The 18,074-nt window shown below is 42.6% G+C and overlaps 1 protein-coding gene and 1 long non-coding RNA gene across 7 annotated transcripts in view; both read right to left on the bottom strand.

Annotated features, from left to right (window-relative positions):
- Nucleotides 1-17,259, bottom strand: part of SUCLG2 (succinate-CoA ligase GDP-forming subunit beta) — a 296,723-nt gene extending 279,464 nt beyond the window's left edge. For all 6 annotated transcript variants that reach the window (XM_086366912.1, XM_086366914.1, XM_086366915.1 and 3 more), the window contains exon 1: nt 17,147-17,259. In XM_086366912.1, coding sequence (XP_086223038.1) covers nt 17,147-17,230 — 84 coding nt within the window. In that variant the 5' untranslated portion in view covers nt 17,231-17,259. The remainder of the gene's footprint in view (nt 1-17,146) is intronic.
- On the bottom strand, nt 11,489-12,980 carry LOC147348277 (uncharacterized). Its single transcript, XR_015151330.1, has 2 exons — nt 12,706-12,980; nt 11,489-11,724 (listed from the first exon to the last, which is right to left on the bottom strand). It is a non-coding gene; the product is annotated as an uncharacterized LOC147348277 (long non-coding RNA).
- Nucleotides 17,260-18,074: the final 815 nt, after the last annotated feature.

Raw genomic sequence — 18,074 nt, 5'->3', positions numbered from 1 at the left:
TCAGGCTCAGCATTCCCCCAAACCAGTCACAAGACTTCTGCTTCCATTTGAAACCTATCTCTTACACACTCAGCCATTCAGTCCTTCATCATTTTTTTCATTATTTTTAAATTAGTGAGGAAAATTTGTTTATAATTTCACTATCTCAAAATTTAGTTTTTCTAACTAACCAAACAGCACATTTATTTTTTCATGCTAATTATAAAAAGCTTAAAAACTGAAGTCTTTTCTTTCTCTGTATTGCTGGTTTTCAACTTTAACGATACATCACTTTTAAAAAGTTCTGAATCTTAACAAACACTCACCATTAATAGTTTATACACTTAATCAAAAATAATTAATAACTCAGCTTTCTTTATATTACTTATTAAAAACCTATGTAAGTAAGCCCTAAGGCTGGTATAAGACTGCATATTAAACGTGGTTTTTCTGCCCTTCATTTCAAAGTTATGTTAACCCAAATACGTCCCTCAAAGTCCAGGTGGTCATCTGGACAGCAATTAGGAGAACACTAGCATAGATGGTAACATCAAACAAAAGATAAAGATCGTTTCCTTATAAAAATGTAATGAGATCTCCACATATAAGCTGAAAAGTGTAACATTCTCTGATTATAAATGGCTGGAGAATGGCTATCATCATAAAAATCCATAAACAATAAATGCTGGAAAGGGTATGTAGAGAAGGAAACTCTCCCACACTGTTGGTGGGAAGGTAAAATGGTATAGCCCCTATGGAAAACAGGAGCTTCCCAGGGGGCACTAGTGGTAAAGAGCCTGCCTGCCAATGCAAGAGACACAAGAGATACAGGTTCGATTTCTCATTTGGGAAGATCCCCTGGAGGTGGAAATGGCAACCAACTCCAGTATTCTTGCCTGGGAAATCCCATGTACAGAGGAGCCTGGTAGGCTACAATCTTTGAGGTCACAAAAAAGTCAGACATGACTTAGTGAGAGAGTCATTTCCTAGGCAGGTTGATAGGAAATCTAGGGGTCCCCAAGGAGAGAGGGGTCTGGAATTCTCAAGGAGGAAGAAAGGACAAACTTTTTCTTTCTCCACATTCCTTAGGATTATATAACAATAATGTATCCTGCCTGAGGACAGTCTCTGGATTAAGGACAGTCTTTGGATTAAACCTTCTGGCTAATTCTGTTATCTTAAAATGTAAATTATGGGAGTAGGTCTGATGAGGTCTTTACAACCTCCAGACATTCTTTGGATTCATTAGAGAGTATATAACTTCATTGTCAACACTAGCAAGCGGGTACTCTTTCTACCCCCTTCCGATGCCTATGTCAGAAGCTTTCTCTATCTCCTTTATACTTTAATAAAACTTTATTACACAAAAGCTCTGAGCGATCAAGCCTCGTCTCTGGCCCCGGATTGAATTCTTCTCCTCCGGGGGCCAAGAATCCCGGTGTATTTGCGTGATTCAACAACAACCTTTCATTAGCAACTAAACAGCAATGGCAAATACTGTTCTGCATTCTCAGCCATGTCCAATTCTTTGTGACCACATGGACTGCAGCCTGCCAGACCCCTCTGTCCATGGGATGTTCCAGACAAGAATATTGGAGTAGGCTGCCACTTGTTCCTCCAGGGGATCTTCCCTACCCAGGGATTGAACCTGCATCTCCTACACTGGCAAGCAGATTGTTTACCACCAAGCCACCTGGGAAGCCCATGGAGAACAGTATGGAGGTTCCTTAAAAAACTAAAACTAGAGCTACTACATGACCCTGCAATCTCACTCCTAGGCATATGTCTGGAGGAAAACATGATCCAAAAGGATACATGCACCCCAATGTTCACTGCAGCACTGTTTACAACAGCCAAGACATGGAAGCAACCTAAATGTTCATTGACAGAAGAATGGATAAAGAGGATGATGGTACATATATGCAATGGAATATTACTCAGCCATTAAAAATAATGAAACAATGCCGTCTGCAGCTATGTGGATGGACCTAGAGACCATCATACTGATGAAGTAAGTCAGAGAAGGAAAAATATCATGGGACATCATTTATATGCGGAATCAAAAAAGAAATGATACAAATGAACTTACAAAACAGAAAGAGACAAATTTAGAGAACGAACTTATGGTTGCTGGTGGGAAGGAATACTTAGGGAGTGTGGATGGACTTGTACACACTGCTACATTTTAGATGGATAACTAACAAGTACCTGCTGTACAGCACATGAAACTCTGCTCATTGTGGCAGCCTGAATGGGAGGGGAGTTTGGGGGAGAATGAACACATGTATGTGTATGACTGAGTCCCTTCACTGTTCACCTGAAACTATCAAAACATTGTTAATCAGCTATACTCCAATACAAAATAAAAAGTGTAAAGTAAAAAAAAAATCTAAAAGGCTGGTCTCCACTCCCAATCTGGGGCTAAGTGCAAGAAAGTCCTTACCCCAAGAAATTTCCTTGTAGATTTCCTTGTAGCTCTCCTGACACCAGCATGACACTACAGGGAACCTCTGTCTCTCCTTACCTGCCATTTCCCCACCTCAATTCTTCTGATCTCTGACTTGGCTTACACTGCTCATCTCCCTTTCAAGTTGCAATATTGAGGGGATTTAGGAGGAAAGCAGGAAAAACATCATTGGAGTTTTTTTACAAAAATAAAGCCCTTCTGTTTATTATTTATGTAGCCAGAACTTAACTGTATATTTGTTATACATAGTTAACACAATATTTTAATACAGTTCAGTTCACTCACTCAGTCATGTCTGGACTCTTTGCGACCCCATGGACTGCAGCATACCAGGCCTCCCTGTCCATCACCAACTCCCAGAATTTACTCAAACTCACATCCTTTGAGTCGGTGATGCCATCCCACCATCTCATCCTCTGTCATACCCTTCTCCTGCCCTCAATCTTTCCCAACATCAGGGTCTTTTCAAATGAGTCAGTTCTTCACATCAGGTGGCCAAAGTATTGGAGTTTCAGCATCAGTCCTTCCAATGAATATCCAGGACTAATCTCCTTTAGGATGGACTGGTTGGATCTCCTGCAGTCCAAGGGACTCTCAAGAGTCTTCTCCAACACCACAGTTCAAAACTATCAATTCTTCAGTGCTCAGCTTTCTGTATAGTCCAACTCTCACATCCATACATGACAACTGGAAAAACCATAGCTTTGATTAGATGGACCTTTGTTGGCAAAGTAATGCCTCTGCTTTTTAATATGCTGTCTAGGTTGGTTATAATTTTTCTTCCAAGGAATAAACGTTGTTTAATTTCATGGCAGCAGTTACCATCTGCAGTGATTTTAACTGACCGTCATCAATTTGCTTTAATTATTACATTTTAATTGATAGCTTATTTAATATATTTATTTAGATAATATATTTAATGAACACATTTAAGTTAAATGAAATTTAATCACATTATATAATATGATTTATTAACTATGATTTAAATATAATTTATTAAAGTCAGTGATAATATAAAAACCAATAACTAAAATTTATTGATCATCTATGGCATGGTGCTAAGAGGGTATACAGGGCCTCAGTTAATCCTCAGTATAATTTTGGGAGGTGACTACTGTAACTGTCTACATTTTATAGAAGAGAAAACCAAAAACAGAGAAATTTCATCAAGTTTCAAGAATGAGCAACTTTTTCACACCACTTTAATGCACCACTAGGAAAAACCTGCCAATCAATCTATGACACAAGGATAAAACACATCTATATTTCAGAGATGGTGAAATGTGAAAAATGTAAAGTGTCTTATAATAAAATACGTAATTTCCACAAGATCACAAATCTACTACATGTCACAAGTGAGACTGAATACAAGCAGCCTGGTTCCAGTCCTGGTTTATGTCTGTTGTGGTCATTAAGTCGCTAAGTTGTGTCTGACTCTTTTGCAACCCTGTGGACCACAGCCAACCAGGCTCCTCTGTCCATGGGATTTCCCAGGCAAGAATACTGGAGTGGGTTGCTATTTCCATCTCCAAATTATGCCCATTAAGTAAGTAAGTGAAAGTTGCTTGGTTTTGTCCTGAATCTTTCCTACTCCATGGACTGTAGCCCATCAGGCTCCTCTGTTCATAGAATTCTCCAGGTAAGAATAATGGAATGGATAGCCATTCCCTTCTCCAGGTCATCCTCCCGACCCAGGGATCAAACCTGGGTCTCCTGAATAGCAAGCAGATTTTGTACTGTCTGGGCTACCTGGGAAGCCTAGTATTCTGGCATAATTATTAACAGTGCTCCCTTTAACTACCAAAAGTGCCCCAGTTTCAAGGATAAAATATAGTTTTCCTACTTATGGTTTAAATGAAATAAATCCTGTGCCGAGTCCCACATGACTGTACCAGGGATTAATGTCGGAGCCAGCACCCTCTGCAGACAGCTTCAAGGAAGTCCTGCCCAATATGGCAGGTTTTTATTGAGTGATGGCAAAAGAACCCAAACAAATCCTCTTAGGGAAGTGTAAAGTGGAGATGAACCCAAGAGAAGTTGGGTTACTTCAAATCAGATTATTACTCCAAACAAAGCTGAGACGTATTCCAGGGCCACATAAAGCCTGCTTTCTACATTTGTCTTGAAAACACTCACTTGACTATTTGGATGATTGCCATGATAACCCTTTTCCCACTTAATAATTTTCTCCAGAGAATTATTTCATTGTGATAAGAAAATGGTCTAAAACAAAGCCCACTACATCACCTTGTTATTTAGTCGTTAAGTCGTGTCTGATTCTCTGTGACCCCATGGATTGCAACATGCCAGGCTTCCCTGTCCTTCACCATCTCCCAGAGTTTGCTTCAATTCACATTCTTTGAGTCGGTGATGCCATCCAACTATCTCATCCTCACCTTAATTTCCGATAAATTAGCCTAAGACCAGCCAAGTGAAAAGTGAGACAATTTTCAGAAATTTGAGAACGCAAAAAAGGAAACAAAGCAAAAGTGAACATGTGAACTTGGAGAAGAAGATGGACAAGTTAGTAGCAGTTCATAAAGGAACTCTAAATGGATCAGGCCACCCCACCAACACTGCACCCAGAGACCTCCTACTCAAGAGGCTATGATGCTGCTCCTCTCCAAGACCTCCCTACCTCAACCACAAATGGAAGGGCAGAGATGCATACTTTACAAAGCAGCATCCAATCTTGCAGCTGGCCAGTGACTTGAACATTAGAGCAAAATGATAAGCTAGATCAATGAGATGTTCTTGTTATTAAAACTGTAACATTCTGGGAGACAGAGATGGATGATGTATTAGGGTTAGGAAGCTGGAGTGGACCAAAGAATGGACAAAGTTATGGGCAGGTGGAAGTTATAGAGAAATAGTACCCCTAGTAGCAACCAATTAACACAAACGAAGATCCACAGAGGAGCCAACATCAAGGAAGATTAATCTTCAGTTCTGGTATGTGTCCCTTTCAATAAATATTTCTCTTTTTTTACCCGCTTGAGATAAGTCCAAGGAGATCTTTCAACCAAAGAAGGCATAACAATCAACTGCATCGTCCATACAAGAGTGAGAGCACGAACGGAAATAACTAAGCCAGATGGCATGATTCCACAGGGCCCAGAATGCCCAGAATGGATAAGGTAGGCTTGGAACTTGGGAAAGCTCTTCATTGTGCTCAAGTTTAGAAACCTGCACTTTGCAAGCCTGGCAAATTTATGGGTCTTTGTATTTCTCTTCTTTTATTCACCTGTTCTTGTTCTGTAGGCCATAACAACATGTCCAGAGAACACCTGAGCATAAGGACAGAGCACATGGTTCCATGGCAGAGATAAGCAAGGATCTTTCATAACTACAGCAACTCACACCTTCTCTGCTAAGGGACGGTAAACAGCCTTTTATCACCTTTTTGGTACACGGCAGTGGAGAGAAGAAGCCAGCAATGGAGATCCAGCAGGGAAAGCATGAATCTTGTTCAGCCTCTTTACTTAATAATGCCAATGTTTCTCGTCTATCCTGACTGCCACCATTCAGTCCATTTTAGTTAGAAGGACCATATATCAGTTTTCTAGGCACAGCTTGGGTTTCTCTTACATGCACTGGTGTAATTACTCACAGAGCTCACATTCACTCTGAAAAGTATCCTGATTTGACAATAAATTATGTGGTCACCCTGATTTTGATCCAAAACCCTCATCTTTTTTCACTTCCACCACTCGAGGGAAAAACAAAAAATTGTTCCTCAATCTGTGACACAAGTCTACAAACACATTCAGTTTTCAGAGATGTTGAAATGTGAAAAAGAAAAAAAAAAAAAAATGAATCCTGTAATAAAATATGTAAATAATTTTCACACATCACAAAGATAACCAGTGTTGAGGGCAAGACTTAAACCCATGCAGTGAGAGTCTGGTCCTGGTTTGTGTCTATTATCCTGGGCATAATTACTACCAGCACTCAAACAGTACAACAATCTCCTGAATGATTTCCATACTTACAACCCTCCAACCCTCTCCACACTACATGAAGAAGGAATACTCTAAAGGATAAAGCTGCCCCTGCCACCCCACTGTCTAAAACACTTCAATGGCTCCCCTTGTCCTCAAGAACTAATCTTAACTGCATTACCAGACTCACAGGATTAGCAAAATTTTGCCCCTGCTTATATCTCCAACCTCATCTCTCACTGCTCCCTGACCTCTACCTTCACAAGGCACCTTATCCAATTCCTCAGGATCCTTGGGTCACAACCCTGGACCTAAGACAGCCTAGAAATGGAAATGGGATAAGCTCATGGAGAAATGAGGGTAGAAAAAGATCCACCCCCTCTTATTCCACCCCTATTCTTACGCCCCAAACTTACACAAACCTATTCCTTAAGCTTTGCCATGTCTCAAATATCAACTCAAACATTATATCAAACTCCTTCATTTTAAAATAAAAATAAATTTTAGAGGTAAATGTTAGAAATTTATGCTTTTGTGACTAGTATTCAGGTGCTGTATTATTGGGACTCATTTCTAGAAAGGGACAAAAGCTGGCAACATAACCAGCACATTGATCGAAGTCTGAACTCAGAATACTAGAAAACTCTATCCTCTATCACCATTCCCCAAAACTCACTCTCCAAAGCCAGTTTCACAGTTTGTTCAGTATTCCTGAAATGCTAAAGGCAGTGCTGTGTGCTGGGCAGACAGTGAAGGGCATATGCCAGTTGCCCTTAGGTACATGCCAAGCACTGTAATCTAGTGTTTGGGTGTCCGCCCACCTCAAATCTTTGACGCACATGAGGTACAGAAACCATGGCTACTAAGTCAACACTAAGATATGCAAACATTTCTGGAATGAAGCAACATCCAGGATGGTGCAACTGAGCTCCCTATGTGACCTTCCCTACTGCCACCTTAAGCCTCACCAGACCTTCACCCCATCTTTGCAATGAGAACTGGGGCCCAGGAGACAGGCCTTCAACTCTCTGAGCCTCGAGATCCCTAGATGTAAACTGAGAATAATCACCTGTTTCACGTGGTTGCTACAGGATTAAGTGAAATAAAACATTTGGAAATGCCTAACCCTGACATGGCAGCAAATGATAAATGCTTACCAAATCTGGGAAAGGAAAACTATTCTGACTTAATAATGCCTAAATTTATAAACCAACCAAATTTAGCTTCAAAAATTCACTGCAAGAGAAATAATGACTCTGAGCCTACCATCTAACCAGAATGTCAGATGTCATGCATATCATCTCACTCAATCTTTGTAACCATCTGTAAGAAGTATCTCCTTTTAGAGAACAAGAAATTGAGGGTCAGTCAAGTTCAGTAATGTGTAGAGCTAGAATTTGGCAGACCTAGAATTTGAATTTAGTCCTATTTTAATACAGAAATCATACCCTTTTCTCCTGCTTCCCAGACCCTGGAGCCTAGTAAGGAGGGTGTCAGATAAGAGCCTGATAAGAGTCAGATGGATGATATCACCCACTCAATGGATATGAGTTTGAGCAAGCTCTGGGAGATGCTGAAGCACAGGGAAGCCTGGCATGCTATAGTCCATGGGGTCACGAAGAATCAGACACGACTGGGAGATTAAAGAACAACAAAAGAGCCAGATAAGAAGACAATCATGAAAAGTTGATTAGTCCATCTATGTTAAAGAGCCTCTTGATCAGGGTCAAAGAAGAAAGTGAAAAGGCTGGCTTAAAACTCAACATCCAAAAAACTAAAATCATGGGATCTAGTGCCATCATTTCATGGCAAATAGAAAGGGAAAAAGTGGAAACAGTGACAGATTTTATTTTCTTGGGCTCCAAAATCACTGTAGATGGTGTCTGCAGCCATAAAATTAAAAAACACTTGCTCCTTGGAAGGAAAACCTATGACCAACCTAGACAGCATATTAAAAAGCAGAGACATCACTTTGCCAGCAAACACCCATCTAGTCAAAGCTTTGGTTTTCCCAGTAGTCATGTACAAATGTGAGACTTGGATCATAAAGAAGGCTGAGTGCTGAAGAATTGATGCTTTCACACTGTGGTACTGGAGAAGATTCTTGAGAGTCCCTTGGACAGCAAGGAGATCAAACCAGTCAATCCTAAAGAAAATCAACCCTGAATATCCATTGGAAGGACTGATGCTGAAGGTGAATATCCAGTACTTTGGCCAATACTGATGCAAAGAGCCAGTTTACTGGAAAAGATTCTGATGCTGGGAAAGATTGAGGAAGGAACAGAAGGGGCCAAAAGAGGATGAGATGGTTGGATGGCATCACCAACTCAATCGACATGACTTTGGGCAAACTCTGGGAGATGGTAAAGGACAGGGAAGTCTGCTGTGCTACAGTCCATGGGGTCACAAAGAGTCAGACACAACTTAGTGACTGAACAACAATAAATTAGCATAAGCTCAAACACTAAGGTATCCATCCCTCAGGGACAAAAAGATGTGGAAAGGTAAGCAATCAGCATAATTAAACAGTTCAGTTCAAACAGGACCATCTGGCAACATAACTTACTGTTTTAACAGGTATCATCATAAGGCAGGTGACTCCCAGGCCCTGTGATTTTAAGCAAGTTATTACATGACTGGTCTATGCCCCTGCTCTGTTACATGCAATATGAAGACAGTACAATCTGCCTGTAGTAACACGTAGGTTTAAGGAAATCATGTACAGAAATCACTTTGCACAGAAACCGTCACATATGAATGCACACAGTACTATTATCATGAAAGCCCTTTCACCACCAGACTTTTCCTTTCTAACTTGCCTAAATTATCTGTGTGTGTGCGTGCTCAGTCACTTCAGTCATGTCCAACTCTTTTGCATGCAGCCCCATGGACTGCAGCCCACCAAGCTCCTCTGTCCATGGGATTCTCCAGGCAAGAATACTAGACTGGGATGCCATGGCCTCCTCCAGGGGATCTTCCAAACCCAGGAATCAAACTGGTGTCTCCTGCATCTCCTACACCGCAGGTGGAGTCTTTACCCACTGAGTCACGTGGGCATCAATCCTCAACTTCTCTGTTACTTACCTGTCTCTTGTTCTCTGCACTCCATGAATTCATCTAAACCACAAAAGCTTACTGGATACCTGGTCAGGCAGACTGGTAAAATAGGAGTGCATAAGAACAGTCTTTACCCTCACAGACTTTACATTCTTACATTTGCGGGAAAGGAAGGAAGACAGATAATAAAACAAAGAAATAAAAACACATAATAAACTACCAAATAAAGTGATTAAGAATCCACCTGCAATGCGGAAGACCTGGGTTTGATCCCTGGGTTGGGAAGATCCGCTGGAGGAGAGCATAGCAACTCAATCCAGTATTCTTGCCTGGAGAATCACCATGGACAGAGTAGCTTGGCGGGTGACAGTCCATGGCTCGAAAAGAGTCGGACACAACTGAGCGACAAAGCACAGCACAAAGTGTTAAAAAGCAGGTGAGAAGCAGAAAATAGTCTCAGGGGGGAAGGTCAGTCAGATAATATCTTATATAGAAAAAACCCTGTTGGAAGACTACTTAGAATCAGAAAGTTGAATGATAAGCTGAATGATGGGAGAGGAGAACAAGGCCTGAGATCAGAAGGAACAGCATTTCAGGCAGAGGAGAAAGCAAGTGCCTCTAACAGTGCCTTGCTGCTGTTGCTGCTGCTGCTAAGTCGCTTCAGTCATGTCTGACTCTGTGCGACCCCATAGATGGCAGCCCGCCAGGCTGCCCCATCCCTGGGATTCTCCAGGCAAGAACACTGGAGTGGGTTGCCATTTCCTTCTCCAATGCGTGAAAGTGAAAAGTCAAAGTGAAGTCACTCAGTCATGTCCGACTCTTAGCGACCCCATGGACTGCAGCCTACCAGGCTCCTCCATCCATGGGATTTTCCAGGCAAGAGTACTGGAGTGGGGTGCCATTGCCTTCTCTTAGAGGACTAAAAACATAGCTCTACTGATCTCACAATGCTGCAGTATGATTATTGGTTTACACACCAGTTTTGCCACTAGACTATGAGCCCCCTGAGGGTAGGGCTGTGTGTCTTCTTCCTGCACTCCCTCACTCATGGTACATTCTCTAAAGCACTCGATTTATAGGGAAGATAGTCTTCCCTATAAATAGTCTCTGCGTTCAGGGAGCTTACAACAAATAGCACTGGGCAAAGACTAAGCATTCAGAAAATATTTACTAAGTGAACAATATGTGCTTGATGTTCAGTTATGTAGTTCAGCATCATGGCAAATTCTGGCCTTTCTACAGCCCTTCTTTCCTTCCTCATTTGCCTAAACGTTCTCCACCAGCCTTTCATGTCTGCTGCAATGACTGCTCTAATCTCCCCATCTCTCTCTCCTCTGCCTTGGCCCATAATCCACTCCACCTGGCATGCCTTCTCCTACATCTTTACCAGACTAATTCTAATGTCATTTTCCAAAATTTCATCAATATACTGACTTTCTGCACTGCTTCCCAGGTGTTGCAGTGATAAAGAATCCGCTTGCCAGTTCAGGAGATGCAAGAGACATGGGTTCGATCCCTGGGTCGGGAAGATGCCCTAGAGAAGGAAATGGCAATTCTCTCTAGTTTTCTCACCTGGAAAATCCCATGGACTGAGAAGCCCGGCAGGCTACAGTCCAAGGAGTTGCAAATGAGTTGTACATGACTAAGCACACCCAGCACACACACATACTGATTTTATTATTTGCTCAAATGTATAGAAATCTCTCAAATTCTTCAGGCAAACGTTTTCATCAAGTAACAGAGAATGATGGATGTAGCTAGCAAAAGACAATACCAGATTGAGTGAATAGTAAAACTAGTTGAAAGACAAATGATCTGAAGTTGCATATATAACTGCTTTTCCTCCCCAAAATACAAGATACGTCAGTGAGTTTCTGGGCATTGTGCCTATAGAATTGGACCAGGATACAAGGGCAGCAAGATTCTCATGACTGTAGGTCTGTGTACTCTATCTCTCATCCATGAAAGAAATGCTTCCTTCTGAATAAACAAAACCAACTTGGGATGAGCTATCACTTAAAGATCTTCCCCACACAGAAATCAGTAGTTTAGCATCTAAAGTATTTGACATGAATTTCCTTTTCTAAGGATACTGCAGTTGTAGTTCATTTTTAAAGAGAAAAAAAGTCAGATATTTATTCTTCTAGGCAAGAAGGCAGATAAAGGTCAGTCACAACTTCCAATGCAGCCTCCACAGCCGTATTTAGCTGATTAAAAATTTCCATGTAAGCTTCAGCCTTCACTTCTAAAAGCCAGCCATCTATCTTTCTTTTCCCACTTCTGAAAAAGAGCAGAAAATCAAGCTGGAGTCAGCTATTGTAAGGTATACAACAGCAGGGGCATGGTTTCCATTTCCCTCAACACGGCACATTCCTCCCTGAGTTCCTGGACAGAAACTGTGCTTTTTAGAGAATCACACACCAAGGACTGTACAGCTAGGGCCTCAGGGACAGTGTTGCCCACAACGTCTCTGCTTCTCCTACAACAGAACAGCTCTGTGAACTGCACCCAACCATTATGAGAGGGTAAACATACTAAAAAGCTAAATACCATGATTAGATTACCATTAAACATTTAAACTCAGTGCCCTCAATCAAGACTTCTCCTAAGACATGACTAATGTAACGGGCTCATTTCAGTGCCCAATAAGGCTGTGCCTTACTATATTGTGCTATTTATAATAGAGAGCGCACTATAATTACATGCCTGGCCTTTGGCACCCAGACTTGGATTCAGCTATTTTTTACTAGCTGAAAATCTGTGGGTAGGTCATGCAAGAACTATAAGTTTTTAAAAACTCCTTACCAGACCCTGCAAGGCCCTACTTGATCCAGGCCCTGCCTACCTTACACATCATGACTAGTACTATCATGTTCCACCTCTTTAATGGTCTGGATATGTTGAGTTCAGGCCATACCTAAGGGCCTTTGCATTTGTTGTCCTCTCTTTCCCAGAATGTCAAGTCACCTGGTTGGCTACTTTTCATTACTCAGGTCTCAGTTCAAATGTGAAAATGCCACCTCCAGGATCTCATAATGTTGATTACATGAGTGCATATAATTCCATTTACTTAAAGTACAAAACAAAACCAGTGTGTGGTGACTTAATTCAGGAGACCAGTCACTCTTTTCTCAGTAGGAATACTGTAACCACACAAGGGTGTCCTCTGAGTTGCTGCTACATGATTAATTTCTTGATATGGATCTGATCACCTGGACACGTTCAGTTTGTGAAAACTCAAACTGTTCACTTATAACATACATGTTTTTAGTATAGGTGTTCAGTTCAGTTCAGTCACTCAGTCGTGTCCGACTCTTTTCGACCCCATGAATCGCAGCACGCCAGGCCTCTCTGTCCATCTCTCAGAGTTCACTCAAACTCACGTCCGTCGAGTCGGTGATGCCATCCAGCCATCTCATCCTCTGTCGTCCCCTTCTCCTCCTGCCCCCAATCCCTCCCAGCATCAGTCTTTTCCAATGAGTCAACTCTTCGCATGAGGTGGCCAAAGTACTGGAGTTTCAGCTTTAGCATCAGTCCTTCCAAAGAACACATTGCAATAAAAAATTAAACCAAAACAATAAAAAGAACAAGTTGTCAAATTGGTTTTCCTTGATAAACTAATCTATGACACACCATCTGGGCTAGACTATTCATTTTCTACCCCCAAGACCTTGTTTTACTGTCTTCATAGCATCTGTCACTGGCTGAAATCATTTTCATTACTGTTTATGTAAGTACAGTCTAGCCATTTCCCACCCCTGTTAAAATACAGTATCATGTGGCCAAGACCTGTCTTGTTTACCATCCCCAAATATCAGCACTTCAAAGGCCTTTTTCCAGTAGAAACTGAATAGAAAAAAATATATGTAAAATAAATGGCAAAAGGGTGGCCCTTTAAGGATCTAACATCAAATAAAAGTCATTAAGTGTTAGAAAAAAAACAAGAACTGTGGTGCTAACTACGTGAGGCCCAACAACAGAGAAAACAAAATGTCAACAATATTCGTTGTTGCTCAGTTGCTCAGCTGTGTCTGAGTCTTTGTGACCCCAAGGACTGCAGCACGCCAGGCCTGCCTGTCCTTCACTATCTCCAGTTTGTCAATGACATTAAGCACCAGGAAAGTGAAAGTGAAGGTCACTCAGTCGTGTCCGACTCTTTGCCACCCCATGGACTGTATGTCCATGGAATTCTCCAGGCCAGAATACTGAAGTAGTTAGCCTTTCCCTTCTCCAGGGGATTTTCGCAACCCAGAGATCAAACCCAGGTCTCCCACATTGCAGGCGGATTCTTTACCAGCTGAGTCACAAGGAAGCCCTAAGAATATGTGGCAAATTTAACTATGAGGAGGGGATAGATAGTGTCATTCTATGGCACTCTGTGGGAGTGGTTGAAGTTACTTCTCACAGCAGAAACTGGGTCTTTTTTTTTTTTTTTTAAGAGTATCATTCTTTACAATGTTATGTTAGTTTCTGCTATACAATAAAGTGAATCAGCTCTATGTATACATATATCCCCTTCCTCTTAGATCTCCCTACCCCCTCCCATCCCACGCATCTAGGTCATCACTAGAGTCTGTCATACAGAGTGCAGTAAGTCAGAAAAACATGTATCATATATTGATGCATATATGAGAAACTGGGTCTTTTATCTCTATACACACAAAAGTTTTGCACAAGGCATGGCACAAAGTAGGTCTGAGCCAAGAATAGCAACCGATTTCTGAGTCACTTCGGGAGGATTCTAAAGTTTCCTGGAAAAACAGGGTCCTATTCAAGTGTAATGTCTGCCCTGGGCAAGGGAGTAAGTAAACACAACATAAATGCATAGACAGGTGGAGCAGATACAAAGAAATACCCAATAATATGAAAAGGGCTCCTTACATAACATTTACTTTTTCTACTGCTACTGCTAAGTCGCTTCAGTCGTGTCCGACTCTGTGCGACCCCATAGACGGCAGCCCAACAGGCTCCCCTATCCCTGGGATTCTCTAGGCAAGAACAGTGGAGTGGGTTGCCATTTCCTTCTCCAGTGCATGAAAGTGACAAGTGAAAGTGAAAGTGAAGTCGCTCAGTCACTCAGACTCCTAGCGACCCCATGGACTGCAGCCCACCAGGCTCCTCCATCCATGGGATTCTCCAGGCAAGAGTACTGGAGTCGGGTGTCATTGCCTTCTCCGTATTTTTTCTCTTTTTTTTTTTTTCTAAGATGTTTGCAAAGAAAAAATTAAAATGGATCAGTAGTGGTCATGGTTACTTACTCTATGCTCTGCAGACTAACTTACATGCTGTTATAATGTATTTTCATGAAGAAACTTATACCAGAAACTGGTATAATGGAAACTGAAAAGAAAACCTTTAACCTGGAATCAGCTCTGCCACAAACTCTCTTTATAACCTTGAACAAGTCCTTGAACTTCGTTAGTGCTCCATTTTTTGACCTGTGAAATAAGTTTTTTGGATCAGACGCTTGCTAATGCCCATTTCCAGTTCTTGAACACTGTTTACTATTCTTGACTTAAAAAAAAAAAAAAAAAGAATTTTCATCTCTTAAGTTTGTGTTCACAGGACAACACTTCATCTACAAGTACATAAATCAAAGTTTTCAGAGTGAGGCAGAAGATTCTTTTACCCAGTTTTCTTGCCAAACCAAGGGTATCCCCCACCCAGATTTTCTAAAGTGTTGTATTCAGGCTCCCATTTCTGAGTAAGGCAAGAAGCCCTATCTTCAGCCAAACACTTGGATTTTTCTATACAATTACTTCTTTTGCTCTAATTTTCACTGCCTTAGGCCTCATGTTTCTCATCAATTCAAGTCTACTTTCATAGTTAGCACCACAATTCTTGGTTTTTTTCTAACATTTAATGAATGGAACTTGATCACCTGGAGGTATTCCCCTTACTCTATTACAACAGTTCTTAGTGATTTTAATTAGACAAAAGCCACCATTCCCTTTGCTATCCTACCATACTGTCAAGTGCCTGTTAAAGACATTACAGTAATGTTATTAGCACCTTTTAAATTTGCATTAACACAAACATACAAATGATAAGTCAGGAAAAGAAAAGAAAAAAAGAATAACTCAGATGTCATAATTAACCAAAGTTTAGAGTAACTCAAAAAATCATCAGTGGCTATCTTTCAATTAAAAAAAAAAAATACTATGCACATCCTAGATAAAACTGCAAGAATGATCATTTGTCTCTCATCAATTAAAAATGGGGAAAAGGACAAGGCTGTGCTGTGGCCAAGCCCCATATCGTTTTCTTCAAAAGGGAAGAGATATTTCTAACAGAGAATAAAAAGTTGAGTACTTGAGTCATTTCTCCAAGAGTCATCACCAACTCATAACTCCCCAAAGGCCTTCTGGCTACTGTGGCTCTTGCCACCTACAGAAAGTAAAATCTCCTAGAGGCCAAGTTCTAATAGCTATTCAGTGTCCATCATTGGCCCTCCTAGGATTTTATTCTCTAGAAACAAGGAGAAAGAGGACAAGGCCAATACTCGAATGTGTTCCAATGACAGGACTGAATTTTCACTAAATTGAGGAAGGACATTTCCCATCATTCTCCTTGACCCCCTCATTTCATCGTCTCAGCACCCCATACCCACACCCAACTCTGCCAGTCGGCAAAAGCAGGCACCTCACTCCCAGGAGTTACTAAACCAGCGAGGCTGGGGTGGGTTTCTAGGTACCTTCATCACATGGCCTAACAAATGGGTTCAAAACCAGGACTGGCGACTGAGGACTGTCAGTTACCTCAGAACAGGTAACTGAGGACAAGAAAAAAATGTTTCCTGCCATTATAGTAAACAGTAATGTTGCCTACCATCAAAGCAGCAGCCACTACAGTACTCCCATACAGTGCACCCTGAGGGGAACTGAGGATTCTGAGGAACAGTAAACAGGTCCTAGATAAAGTTAAGATGCATATCAAAGGGATAATTTCAATATGCCCAGACTCTTACACCTTCCATATGGAGAAAAGCATCAAAATCACTAACTTGTCATATCTATATTTTGTGATTAGTCTTAACCTTTTAAACTTCCACAACAAGGTTTGGTTTTTGTTTGTTTTCCAGCAAAAACTCCTATAAATCCTGGCTCCTCCCCTACCTCTTTCCAACAATTCCTCAGAACTATCCAGAAACTTCTTCAGGATACAGTCCTCAATAAATGCCTCAAAAAAAAATGTACTTCTCAACGTATACGCTGTGTTGTGTGTGTGTGTGTGTGTGTGTGTGTGTGAGCTGGCAACACAATAACACCTCAGGACTTCAAACCCCGTGTGTGTGGTGGGGCGGTGGAGGGGAGCGGTGTGTGTTGGCAACACAATAACACCTCAGGACTTCAAACCCCGTTTCCAGGAACTTTTCCTGAAGTTGCCTGTGCAGAGCCTGGTACAGGGCCCGGCGCCCTCCCCGACGCTGAGGGAATCCACGTCAGCGACAACTGGGAGTTGGGTGGCTCTCACTCTGAGGTGGCCCCGGCTGTCATTAACCCCTCAGACCGGGACCCCCCCCTCCCACACATGAAGCAAAGGGTGCTGGGGTCCCTGGTGCGCCCCAGACGCAGCACCGCGCGTCCTCTCCACAGGTGTGGCGCCTAGGCGACCGCGCACCCGGTACCAGGAAGAAGAGGGCAGAAGGGGACGGAAGGGGACCAACGGCTGCTCGAGGCCCCCACCAAAGGGGTCCGCTCACCTGGGACCTGGCCGCCAGGAGCGGGGGCCGGAGCGCCAGGTCTCTCAGAAGTTTCCGGGCCTGCGCTCCCACGGGGGCCGCCATCTTATCCAGGAAACCAGCAAGGGGATCCTGACCGGGTGCCGGCAGGGCGGGAGGGGGCTGGAAGAGGAAGGGAGGGGGAAGGGGCGGGGCCGCCCGCCGCCTGCCGCCAGCCACGCCCCCTCCGCCCGGGCGCGCCTGGTGACCCTGGGACGCGGCCACACTCCTGAGGGAGTCCCTTGTCGAAGCCCTGCGTCACCCACGACGACCGCCACCTCGGCCCCAAATTCATTTTCAGTATTTGGAGCCTCCTCCTCGCGCTACCGCGGGTCACAATGTGAGCGAAAACCCACCCAGAGCCCAGCGGTCTTGGACTTAAAGTGCCCTGGAGCGAGAGACCAATGCCTGTTGCTGGTTCCAGGGAGTGAGTGCTCTGAGGAGCGGCCAGTATGGGATGCCATGTGAGGGATAGGCCTCTGCTCTGGTCCTGGGGCCTCAGGGGCTTCTGTAGGGAAGCGGTGTTTGAGGTGAACCTTGAGGGAGTAAGGGAGAAGCAAGCGGGCCTGAAGAGGTCAGTGGAGGCCCTCTACCCTTTAGTGAGACTTGTCTCTTTGTGAAGATTTAGACAAAGGTATTGAAGGATTTTAAATGTGTAGTCGCCAGAGTAAGACCAAGAGTTTACTTGCAGTTTACATGACTCTAAGCACTGTCTGTGGAATAAAAATAGCTAGCAAATATGCTTAATATATGGCAGGCACTTTACAAATAAGGACTCGTTTAGTGTTCATAGCAAGCTTTCCAGTAGGCACCAATGAAAAAAATCCCCATTTTGCAGAAGAAAAAACTGAGACACAAGGTTTCCTTGCTTATTGAGATCTGATAAGGATTGAAAGAGTTTCAAACTCAT

Source organism: Bos grunniens, chromosome 22 (genome assembly GCF_055505025.1).
Source record: "Bos grunniens cultivar Pamir isolate PY7600 chromosome 22, Bosgru_T2T1.0, whole genome shotgun sequence".
NCBI classification, from domain to species: Eukaryota; Metazoa; Chordata; class Mammalia; order Artiodactyla; family Bovidae; genus Bos; species Bos grunniens.
This window is presented reverse-complemented; position numbering and strand designations above follow the sequence as displayed.